This window comes from Sparus aurata, chromosome 23 (genome assembly GCF_900880675.1).
Source record: "Sparus aurata chromosome 23, fSpaAur1.1, whole genome shotgun sequence".
NCBI lineage: Eukaryota > Metazoa > Chordata > Actinopteri > Spariformes > Sparidae > Sparus > Sparus aurata.
Window position 1 is genome coordinate 24,553,799 of NC_044209.1, and position 12,816 is coordinate 24,566,614.

At 42.5% G+C, this 12,816-nt stretch overlaps 1 protein-coding gene across 3 annotated transcripts in view; it reads right to left on the reverse strand.

Annotated features, from left to right (window-relative positions):
• Nucleotides 1–2,265: 2,265 nt before the first annotated feature.
• The window catches only part of olfm2a (olfactomedin 2a), a 50,141-nt gene continuing 39,590 nt past the window's right edge, over nt 2,266–12,816 (reverse strand). For 2 of the 3 annotated variants that reach the window (XM_030408478.1, XM_030408477.1), the window contains exons 3-6: nt 9,269–9,424; nt 6,851–7,070; nt 6,132–6,238; nt 2,266–3,253 (exon numbers count right to left, since the gene is read on the reverse strand). In XM_030408478.1, coding sequence (XP_030264338.1) covers nt 2,579–3,253; nt 6,132–6,238; nt 6,851–7,070; nt 9,269–9,424 — 1,158 coding nt within the window. In that variant the 3' untranslated portion in view covers nt 2,266–2,578. Of the gene's footprint in view, nt 3,254–6,131; nt 6,239–6,850; nt 7,071–9,268; nt 9,425–10,950; nt 12,175–12,816 lie in introns of those variants that run through there. The other variant, XM_030408479.1, reaches the window with a different exon arrangement.

Consider the following 12,816-nt stretch of genomic DNA (forward strand, 5'->3'; position numbering starts at 1 on the left):
GCACTTTCAGGATAGGCTTTGAATGTTTTGGTCTGACTGTTCAGTCCAATCATCTTAGTTCATTTTAGACAGTAGCTCTTTATTCCAACAGTAATCACTGTTATAGTGTTTGGTCAGTTATCCTTGTCCCTCCTGCCTAATATTATAAACAAACATTGTGATTGGCTCTCCGTGTTCAGGTGTAACTGCATTTTACCCCTGTGAACTTAGTTTCCTTGGCAACCTACAATCTAAATCTCAATTTCTGCATTATTATACCTCCACAACAAACACCCTCTCTCCACAGTGTAGTTTATAGCGCACTCTTTCTAGCTGTGACTGTTGGATGCTCTGTATTGTTGTGTGTTGTATTGTGCTTCAAATGTCAGCCACTACTGTGTATGAACTCATCAGGGTTCTTTTCAGCGCAGCACTTTTATTGATAGAAAGGTCATCCGGGATGAATAGGATCACCATGGTTACGCGGGAAAAGAAAAAAGTGGAACCTCCTATTCTATTCTATGTCTTCTGAGTCCACCACATTCTCTTTAAAGAATGGGTGCATCATCACAAACCCCCGCAAATGAAAGGAATGAAATTACAGCACAGTCGGCTGGTGTCCTCTGTACAGCAAAGAGTGCCAGCGTGGATTCAGAGGTTTTCTCAACAACAAATGATAAAGAAGTTGCATTGTAAGGTTTGCAGGTGTCACTCTGGTGTGAGTAGTTACCCACTGTGTGCCTCTGTTCGAGCAATTCTCTGCAGAGAGCACCTGAAAAGAACTGTGCGGCTAATAAGATTAAAGCAGATTGGAGCTTGACAAACAACGGTGACCGCGAAGCCTCGTTTTTCTCCTCAAATGTAAATGCTCTCAGAATTTCTTTCACATTTTGTGTGTCCGTCTCTGTCGGTGCACCACCACCTGCTCCTTTTACCGAATGTTTTGCTTTCACTTTCATTTCACCTTGAGAAAAAATGAAAACGTAAGCCGCGGGTGCTGCCGTTAAATTGAACACTGAATATATAGAAGCATGTCGTTTTATTACACCGCAGCCTATGCCCTTGCTCTTTCTTAGATGGAGAATATTGGATGGAATTATTCCAAAGACACGGTTAAAGCAGCTCTAGAGACTGCCTTGTCAGTATTCACATCCTGCCACCTCATTATTTTATGATTCGTCTGTGGTAGTTAAGCACTCAGTGTCAGCAAGATACATAGAATTACTGCAGTATTTTAATACTTGATACGATCAGCTAGTCAGATTTTTTGATATTTTACAATTCGGCCTGACAAACAGCTTCAACTTTATTCTAAAAACCTTTCAATATTTTGTGCATCGTAGCTAGCTTTCTTTTAGTGGGCAACAAAACGAAAAGAAATAAAAGAGACATTCATAACCCGAAAAAGAAATATGACACCTTATTTTCAATTTAGATATACGATATGCAACATTTCTCTGTTAAAATATCTAAAAATTAGGATAGGTATGTTATTTTGTTGAGTTGAAAGCTTACATTATCCCAATAGTTTCCAACAATGTTTGGATGCAGAGAAATCCCAGTTTTACTCAAGGTAATGGCGCGTTTCAAGTTGGTCACCTGTTGCTACAGATGTAAAGTCCCCTTCCAATGGGCTGCCATGGCGAGAGACAAATCATTTTCTAATCCCATTTAAATTGTCCCACTAATCAAACACATGATGTTTGTCAATTCAGAGCACAATTTTTACAAGCTGAGAAAGTCCCAGTTTGTTGTAAAATCAATAAAATATACAATATGTAAGTGAGGCCTTGAAGAGGCAGTACTGTTTAAACAAACTAATATATATGTAATTCACATCACAATTCAAACAAAAGGAGCAGAACATGATTTGTCTCACCATCAACCAGCAAACATAATTTTTCTGAAATAACATCCCATTTGACACAACAGAGTGGGCGGGACTTGGCCTCTATAACTTCCAGGAGAGAGTCAGAGAACGTAAAGAGAGTAAAACTTTATTATACTAGCTCATTTGTGAACATTTCTGCCCGTGTCACGTGTTTAATAATGAAGACAGCCCCTCCCATGTTCCCACACTACTTACATATTTTGTTTTGTTTTGATTGAAAGACCCCGAGCAGCAGAAACTACATACTGTGCATTTAAGAAGCTCCCACCTTGTGAGTACACATCTCCATGTTTGAAGCCATGCTTTTACATCAACACAGAGTTTCTCCTTTATTGTTCACCCCTTCAAAATACAGGTCTATTTCTAATCGAAGTGACAAATGAAATACACAGTCATAAATGGTAAAGATTGATATTTATTTCTCATCACAAATAAAAAGAACCATGCTTACTCATCACAGAAAGAAAAACAAAAATGAGAAGCGCTCAGTCTTTGATTCTTTACCGACGGTGCTGTCGGAGTGTTTTTTGAGAATGTGAATAATAGCACTCTATGAAGATTGAAACTCTTAAAAAATCCAAGTCTATGCCCATACAATGAAGCCCCCAACCCCCTCCTCCCACAGCCTTTACCCACCTCCGCCCAGCTCAGTTGTCCCTCCCCGAACAATGATCACAGCATTATCTGAGTGGTTCAGTCTGAGGGCTCTCAGTCCCCAGAAGTCTTAATCACCTGGAACAGAGTGACATTGTAGAGCACCTGGTGTCCGTTGTTCCAGGTGTACAGGACCCTCTCCCTGGGGTTGTAGTCCATCATGGAGATGTGGGAGTATTGATTGTGGAAGGGGATGTCTGTGTACTCATAGCTTGATGTGTTGGTGTAGTAGGCAAAGTAGATTTTGGCACCAGCCAGGTGGGAGTTGGTGACGTAAAGTGTACCACAGATCATGAAAGACTCTCCTGCACTGCGCTTGGGGAAGCCCGTGTCCCAGGTCTGCTGCACCTCCAGACTCTGAGGCTCCAGGCGGCTGATGACAATGTTTCCAGCATTGGGGATGGTGGTGTAAACTGCCCACAGGCCGTTCTCGTCTGCCATGAGGTCGATGTCAGAGGAGCCACCCCAGGAGTAGGGAAAGGTGTTGTTGTATCCGGCCCCACTCAGGCTGCGCTGCACCAGAACACTTCGAGAACGGAAGTGGTATTTGATGATGATGTTGCTCTGGTACTTGTTGTAGTACAGGGAGCCGTTGTAGACCACATGGCCAGTGCCTGCCCAAGGGTGAGGCAGCAAGTGCTGCACAAAGTTCTGGCCCTTCATGAAATCATTCATTGTGCGGTATTCCAAGACACGTCGACCCTTGAAGTAACCATCCATGGACCACACCTAAGGAGAGAAGAAGAGTGAATCCCATTGGGAAAAATGAGCTAACTGAGAGAGATGAGGGGATCAAAAGCTTTCAGGAGAATATTATTGTGCTTAACCTGACACACCTCTCTGCATGAACACTGTGATTAATGTTTTACCACAGCCAGTATGATGCCTTTAGCAAAGTAAGCATGTTGTGAGTATGTGCTGAATTTCAACTTTTTTTAAGTGTCAGTCTGGAATATGATTAAGTTCACTTACTAGTGTACCATATGGGCTTTTCCACTAAAACTGTGCAGAATTGAGCCGACCCGAACCCAAGATGGATCTTTCCAGTGGTGCCAGAATACACCCTCACTACCGCGGCCAACCTGTGTCTGTTTTGCAATAGTCAATGTGTCTATACAGGAAATCTGAGCGTGAGATGTCTGTGTGTTCAGCTCTGAGTAATTCTGTAGTGTCATACTGAATCTCACTTTCTCTCCAGTGGCCCTGTTTGTATTTTCAGACATTTGCTGTATATTGCTGTTTCATCAGGTCCGTGTTTGAGCTTTTTTTGGGAGTCGTGTTAAGACACTGCTGATGAAAAACCCACATGTTCTGATTTTGCTGCTTCTTAGTGAAAACTTTTAATTAACTAAATAACAGGGGACTTTTCTTGTAAAGAATTTGTGGAAAATGAAAAATCCTTATGACTGAATTAGTGGGGCTTTGTTAACGGCTTCTGACGGTAGTCCTGAGGGGAGTAATGAAAGTGGCTCCTTTCAACACAGTAAAAGACAAGCGCCTCATCAGTTAAAGACACACCTTCAAACAGATAGTCCTCTTGTTATGGAGGTGCAATCCCTGCTTGCCGACATGCCAAATCAAACAGAGTCAAACCGGGCCAACACGCGTAGGGAAAAAGCTCCAATACTACATGAAATACATTTGTGAGTTCAACTTCAGACTTTTGATACCCTTTTTATACAGAGAAAACCGTGTATCTCCAAATGTGGTGATTTATAATGCGAATGTTTGTGATGAACTGAATGACGAAGTGCTCCTTTTTTAGGGTTAAGAAAATTAATCTAGTTAATAGTAAAAAGAGGCTTGGATGACTGGAGGGGGAGTTGCAGGCATTTAAACTCTGTGTGGGCGTGTCCTAACAGAGTCGTTAGGGCCACTTGTTGTAGGCTACCTTCTCCTCTCCACCTCCTCCTCTCCCCTCAGAGGAAGTGGCCTGCAGCTCCCCTCCAGTCAGCTAGAACCGAAGAAGTCTCTTGAATGAGAAGTGAAACGTCTTCAAGAAAACTGAATCAAGTCCAGTTGCCATGGGAGCCTTTTAATTGTTGTGCTTTACTACCACTTTTCACAGTGTGGTAGACCTGTTTTTACCTAAGTGAAGGATCTCGACACACACCACTGCACTGGTGAGTGCACGTGTTCATGCAGTTGTTGCATTGAATGTGCGCAAAAAGCTATTGATCTCTCTTGCGTGTGGGAGTGAAGACGCTGCCTGTGCTTTTGCAGTCAACCACCACTCGTGCTCCCTGCCCCTTCCAGTCCACATTTACAGAAAATCAATCCATTTAGCAGCTCTATCTTTTTCCTCAAGTACTCTCAGCGGATCTCTCCACTGACACGGCCCCTCTCTGGCTGCGTCTCCAGTCGCATTCCCTCAATGCTTCCACTGAGCCACAGTTCAGCTACTAATTGATTCAATTTAACTGCAGTTGACTTAGATATTTCTTTTGTCCTTAACATATCAGGAAGAGCTTTGCTAAGATGGAGCGCTCGTTCGTCTGACGCTCCACTCATCATTTTTTCTCCTCAGCTTCTCGCCTCCCTACCACGCACGGAATAGGCACCTTTCCTCAATAACAAACCCCTGTGGGGGGAGCGGAAGGGCATGGGAGGAGTCGAGGGTGGTGAGGTATCGCAGTTGAATTATGGAGAAGGGGAGATTATGGAGCATTAAGCATTGTTTCTCCCTCTGCCTACTAAGTGACTCCCTCGAGCTGAGCGGGAGAGGGGAGCTGAACCAGGCCGAAGCTTCAGCACGTTAAGACCCAGCTTTATTTTCTGGTTGGCTCCTCAGAGACATTTGGTGTGGGTGTTGATATTGTTAATGCATCTAGCTATTAATACAATCAGTGATCGATCTAAGGAGAATCATGTGATGTCAGCAAGTCAGGTGATTAAAGATAAAGACCAGGGCTTTCAATCACAGAAACTGACCTTTTCTGATGGCAATATCTATTCAGCCTGTTATGATTCAGATTCAGACTGGGGATGACAAAGGCCATCGTCATCTCTTCTCCTCATATTCATTAGTTTCCATTCTCCACCATCACCACCACTAGCCTGATTCACCACGCCGCGCAGTTTCTCTTCCTGTACTTCCTCCTTTGTTAATTTCCCCCCCTTTGCTTCAAACCATGCATCTGCCCATGCAGGACCGCATGTCATCTGTAATCAGCTGCAGCCATTACTATATCATCTGGGTCCAGAGCGTCCCGTCACACTCCTGGTAATTACCTAGGTGATTTAGAAAACTTTTGCCCAAACAACTCATTCATTCTCCACTGATGATTAAGTGATTAATCAGCTGGAGTTGCAGTGACAGAAGAAGACACAGAGGAGGGAAAGGGATGCTATCCATCAGTGACTCAGCTTTGCGTTCCTCTCTGTCTCTCCTCTTTCAGAGAGCAGAAGAAGTCCCACTCAGGCAAAACAGTCAATCAGTCATTAAAGTATCGTGACAGTGTTGCTGTGAGGGTTTTTTCTGAGCCACTGGCGGAGTGTGGCCTGTTTTTGCCAATGACTTTGTTTCTACTTTATCTAGGATGGTTTCTGAACTATGGAGGGAGAAAAGGTTCTAGTTCAGGGTGAGCATAGGAACACAGGGACTTACTCTGTTGTCTGAGCTGGGGATCATGGTGTCTGTCATCCAGGAGCCAAACCTTGAGCCTGATGCACGCACTGTGATGGGATTACTGACGCCAGTCAACTTCCCACAGCCTGGAGGTCAAAGAGGAGAAAGAGAAGAAAGATATTTAACACTCTTGCATTTGTTCTTTTATCCGTTTTCTGTTTCCAGTCTTGTCTTAGCGTACTTTTCTTTGCATTTGTGTGACCATTTTTGAAAACTTGAAAAATAAAATTGTGTGCAAATAAATATGGATCAGTGGGTAATTATAATTTCTAATTCACACTGTGACACTGGATCACTGCGGGGCAGTGAGGACCAAAAACTACATCTGTAATTACTGCTTACAGAAATCTTCGAGATTACCACTTTAACTCATTGGTTCATATACTTTATATGGGATTTTGTAAAATCATCAGTTTGTACACGAGAACACAATCAATTATTCATCCAGGCTTTCTAGGCCAATTGTTTTTAATTTATGCAGATAATTCGAGCTCCGAGCATCGTGGTAATGTTGACAATGTAGAACAGAGATTTGACAATTGATGATAATAACTAATCCTGAATTCCTTTATGCACAGCTGTTGCCTTTCCTCTAATTGTTTAAGTGCTGCATTGACATTTGATTATGAATTTCAAATTAAGCATTCAGTGACTACCCACTCACCCACACCTGTTTGCATAATGCATACGTCTTATACCTAGTTTCTGCATGCAGGAGTGGAGCCTGGTCTCCAGCAGCAGGACTCTCTGGCGCAGCTCCTCGTAATCATAGGCCCCCATCTCTTCTTGGATGGCCATCAGCACCAACGACAGATTCCTCACTTCCTCCCGCAGACGAAGGATCATCTTGGCATCGGCCTTGTATTGTTCCAGCACCGGTAGCAGGGGGAGCAGCTGGGTCACTTTGTCTTTCAACTCCTAAGTCATGCACAGAAAGACACATGGAACAGGAAAAAGGGTGGAATGGGTTAAACCCTCTGTTAGAATACTGCACAGGGGATGAGGGAGACTGTACTAGATCAGTACAGGGGATTGTGCACAGAAGCTAGGTCTTTAATCTTTAGTTGAAGTGCTTCTGGTTCATAGATCATCTCCCAGTCAGGAGCTCATATTGAAGCTAGATGCTGGTTAGTGTTACTGTTTCACCGCCGTGCCTGGATTTGTCATGAGATTCCTTACAGAACTGTGCCGAGTTATAATTCACTGCAATTTCATGTATTCCTGACATTTCTAGTGGGGTTTGGGGGACCCTCAGGGGTGTCCCCCAGCAAAAATGGGGATAATTTCTTGTCACTGTAATTCCATCGATAATTTACATGGTGACAGAAAGTATGAAGAAATCAAATCTGTGGTCTAATTTGTGTCAGTGTAGGGATCCTAAGTGAGGAAGTCTCTCCCTCTTCCGTTTTCCCTCTCCTTTGTACGTTCGTAACATAAAGTTTATTTCCCCTGCATCTCTAGTCAGCTGCAGTCAGCATCACAAAACATAATCACCCAACTTTGGAGGTCACCTCCATGTTTTGCTGCTGCAGTCAGGCTACTAAATAGCGAAGATAAATCCATTTTTTATTCCCAAAAGTTTGAAAACACCAAAGCGTTTATTCTTCCAGAAGATTTGGCTCTGCAACTAACTCTCTTCTCCAGAGCTGTGAGTCTGTGCAGCGGTCCCTCCATGCCTCACACTTGTAAGTGCTAAGCCCCGTGTCACAAAGTGCAAGTTCAATAATCTCCACTTTGTGAATGTCAACTTATTTGCACTCCCCAGCTTGAGTCAATCAACTTTGCTCATATTAAGGTTTTTTTTCCATTTACAATCCTGTGTGTGGAGAGAAAGCCACTGAATTTATTTAGCGAATTTCAGTGCATGCCTGTTCACTGTCTACGCAGGTTTGGGTGATTCAATTTTCACCTAGTTAGAGCAGTGGTAAACTGGGTGTAAACTTGTTCTGTGACTCATCGTGTGTTTAGGAATGAAAAGAACAATGTGTCCTTATGTAGGAGTGCAGGAAGCAGCAGGAGAGCCGGGCTGCCTGCTTGGAAGGTAGAAGGCTCGAGAGAGAAATAGGTGTATCAATAAAGTGTGGCCGCCACAGGAGGGGCTGTTTCCTCCTTGTTAAGGTTTATCGTAAATCTGGTGATGGAGCAGCTCTCAGCCCTGTGGCGCCACATCATAAATCTCATTTTCCCCTTTTCAAGCTGCAAAAATTCGCTCTCGTTAATCTCCCACGCTTTGCCATTGGCAACTTTGAGCTGAATGCATTCATCAGCCAACCTGCTCTGGTCAAATCCCGCTTTTTTCTTCCTTCTCCATATTGGATCGCGGATTTTCATTCTGATAAATCCTGGGATATAATGCTTACTGTTCTACATATTGCAGTCATCTGTGGCTTTACTGATGAATGGGCCAATTTCATAAACATCTTCATTACCTCCACTGGATTTGCTTTCATAAAACACGCTGAAAGGAAAAACACGGCTAGTCATGCTCGTCCCTGTGCTTAGGCAGAGTCTCAGCGGTAAAGCACACTTAGCATTTATGAAGGCATCTTTTAATCAAACTATTTTATGGCCCATCTAATATCTGTAAGAGTGTGAGAAATGTGGAGAAAGCCTGGGCAAGACAACCGGCTGACAGGAAGACAAAAAGGCCCACTGATAATGGCAGCTGAGCCTAAACTTGTAGAGAGATAAGGTAGAGATAAATGTTACTATATGTGCCTGCTATCTTAGAGCAGACACCAGAATGTTAAGTATATAGAGTCGGAATAGAGGCTGAGTCAGGAGAGAGGGGAAAGGATGTAAAGAGAGGTATACAGAAAAAATACTTTCCTTCTGGGTCCAGGAGTTTAATAATTCAGGAGGATGTGAATTTGCTAAAATTTCCTCTGTGCATGAGTCAATGACTCAGAGACAGTCTTGGAATGGAATTTGTGTACCTTTCCCCTATGCAGCAGTCCGTCGAGAGTCATACAAAATTTTATTGTCTGTGAAGAGCGAAATGTATCTGGCAAGGTTTGTGTGCACACGGAGTGCAGTGCCACATCTAGTACTATCTGCATTCACTTCACAATAACACACTGGCACCGCTGTGCAGGAGGTGACAGACAGCCAATTACCTGAAAGCCCTTCGGATTGAGACTGCGGGGATTTTCCGAGGCCACCTTCAGCTTTCCATCCACCACCTTCATTAGGCTCTCTGTGTTTCTTACATACTGTAGATCTCTGTACGTCCGCAGGTCCAACACCTCCATCGACTGGCTAATGTTCTGAACCTGTGTCACACACACACACACACACACACACACACACACACACACACACCACCAAACCACCGGGACACATAATAGAAACAGAATAATTTTGGATTAATTTTAAGGGAATACATAAAACATTTTTTCAGTCTATAATCAGATAAGCAGCTCTAGCTTGCAAATAGAACTACACTGATTAGTTGATTTATTGATTACTTAATCAACTAGATGATCTTCAATTAATCAGTTCAGTAATCTTTTGTTAGAAATGGCAGTAATTCTCACATGTGAATATTTCTGTTTTGCTTCGCGACACGACGGTAGGCTGAATATTTTGTGTTTTTGCATTGCTAATGACAAAAAATAGTGTGGCTGCTGTGATCCCATCACAAGATGGTCTCTACTCTACTTCAGTTTACTATAATAGTTTGGTTTAGGATCATGTTAGCCACAGACTCATGGAGCACTGAACGACAACTGTGTTGCGTATTAAAAGTTTGAGCTCTTCATCCAGTGCGGAGAAAAGGATGGATGAATAAATAAAACCCAACTACAGTATGTGCTATACGATAAATGTGCTTCAAAAAGGGGATAGCCTTAAACAAAAAAAAACAAAGCATTTCTTTAAAGTGTAGAGTTAAGCAAAGGCACGATTGAGTCGGTATGAAACGCCGTTGGATAAAACATAAAACAGACGGGCATTAAACAGCGAGCCAAAAGCAAAATAAAAAAAAAATCAAAAATCAAAAACAGCAAGAATAACCAAGATGAAAGGAGTGGTGCTTCAAATAGCAGCACAGGATTTAACAGGCTAATATACAGACACACTACATTCATAAATTATGCAATAAAAGTCAACAGGTATCCAGTTAGGATATGAATATACTTTCTCTCCCCGATATCAAAACAGAAGGGTAGTAGCACCGTTACGAGTGTACACAGGTAATGGGTACATACTGTAAAAACTAAACTAATGCAACTGAATAAATCTCACAGAGGCGCAAACATGCTGCCAAGTAGGTGTTTATTGAATCTCAGTTCCCAGAGGAATCAATTTTGCACTATGTTTAATTTTTGCGAGGTACTTATCTTGCTCACTCTCTGACAGCCCACTCTGCTGCTGCATAACCAGCCTACTGTTTCATACACCCCCTCAGCTCCTGCACGTTGTCCTGAACTGGCCAGAAACCGTCGGAACATTGACAAAATTGCAGTTCTGCGGTGCATATAAGAAGGCTCACGTGTACATATGTCCAGCTACCCACGCCAACAGACACCCACCCACGCAGGCACGCGCCACTGAAACTCAGAGCACGCAGACGATGCGTATTCCAACAGCTCCGAGCAAAAACACGAGCAGTCCGAACTCTCAAAGGTCACGGTTTGGCATAAAGTCTGTTTTGCACCTAATGCCTTGCCTGCCTACACTTTGACATCCCACTCAATTACTTCGTGTCCTGCCTACTGTTTTCTACACCCAGCTCATCTCCCACATGCTTCATGAATTGGCCGTGGATTTTTTTTGGGACGGAAAATATTTTCTTTACCAATTAAAACTGTTCCGACAGCAGTACAGATGGACTAGTTGGAGGAATGTGTTAACAGTAAACTGTTTCACCGGCCCGGAGTCCAAACAAAAGCACTGTCACCGTCCTGCTGTGTGTCAGCCGGGATCCTCTGAGCAGTGGTGACTGATCCACAGACACAGGGCATTTCATCTAGCGCCCCCCCATCCCCCGACGCTCCCAAGAATTCAATCAGTCACAGGTGTGTCTGCCTCGTGTCCGATGCAATGAGTCACTCGGCACCAAATCCTGAAGCGTCTTTCTTGTGTGTGCCCTCCTATCTCTTTTAGTTTCATCTCAGCGCAGACAGTTGCACGGAGAGGTCAAAGTGGGAAGAGGTGTTCAAAAGTCTGCGCCAAGAACATTCTTACACCACCGTCCTTCGGGGTCAACTGTGCTTTGGATGGCATTTTGTCTGCCTGTGCAGAAAGCTGAATAGAGACTCTTGCACAAGGCTGGTTTACATTCTTTGAACAGAGGGCGGTTTTGACATTGTTAGTGTAACCTTGGCTTTCCGTGTCAGGCAGAGCCTTTGTGGATGTGGTCTGCTATAATAATTGGCCACATGCTCTGGGTTCAAATGGGGATGTCTTTTCAGGCATGGTGCTGTTATGTACACATACACACACGGACTTATGAGTAGTCTTTTGACTTGTGGCTTTCACTTGTGTGCAGCTCAAATAGCGCTGACCCTGGGTGTCCTCATTAGGCCGAGCTGTGGACTGTATTTGACGGGAGCGCTTGGCTCTGATAACTGCTGTCTTACAAGCAGTGCACAAGTACAGAGGGTAAACAGAATAACATAAACGCCCACACTGTATAATCAAGACAATATTAAATATGTTTTGCAAAGCTTTTAATACTAAAGGTCCCTTCTACACAAGTAGTAAGAGAATAAAACAATACTGTGTCTAACGTTTGGCAGAGAAATATTTATCTCAAATGGCACCTTATTCTTCCTCATTAAAATGGCCCAAACTTTGGCCTCTGAACTATTTGCGATGTCACAAATCATGCTCGCAGCCCCGCCTCTTTATATCGGATTTTCTTTTAATAAGCTCAGAGGAAATTCACACTTTGAGCAATGAATGTGAAAACAGCCTTCTCGCATCAAACTCTACACATACATCATTCAACACAGTGAAGCTGAAGTATTCAACTGTAATTGTAATGCATTGAAAGTGACAGCAACACAAACTGCACCCTCAAAATTAGAGATTAAATACATATATTTAATCCTTTATGACATAGATTGGATATATTCTTCAAAAATACATTTATTGCATTTATATATTTTTTATTGTATTTCTTTTTAGATTATTCTACATTTAAGGCTTTTCAAGTTTAGACAGGTTTCCATTGATAAAACGTACTTTTCTCAGGAGCAGATTATTTTAATGTGACTTTCACCTGTATTGTACGTCCACAGTTATATTAACCAAAGATCAACTTGCACTTCACAGCTCTGAAAAGTTTGGGCTAATGGGTGCAACTAACTGTAAATTTAATTATTGATTAAACTTAAGCTGATTATTTTCTCTGATAATTTCTCAGAGCCTAAAACGATTCAGTCTTCAGATTGCTTCTTTTGTCCAACAATGAGTCGAAAACCCAAAGACTCTTCATGTACTATCAAGACTGATCATGAAAGGCAGCAAATTCTTAAAAATGTTTTTTGTTTGACTGAAATTCATCAGTCTATAATTATCGGAATAGTTTGCCAAAAAATGCTTTTGATTGACCAATAAATGCAGCTCGAATTATGTCCATAATTTTAAAGCTAACTATTTATGTAATAGTTTCTTTTTTATTTAAAGGAGAACTTCGGTCGATTTAAACATGCAGCTT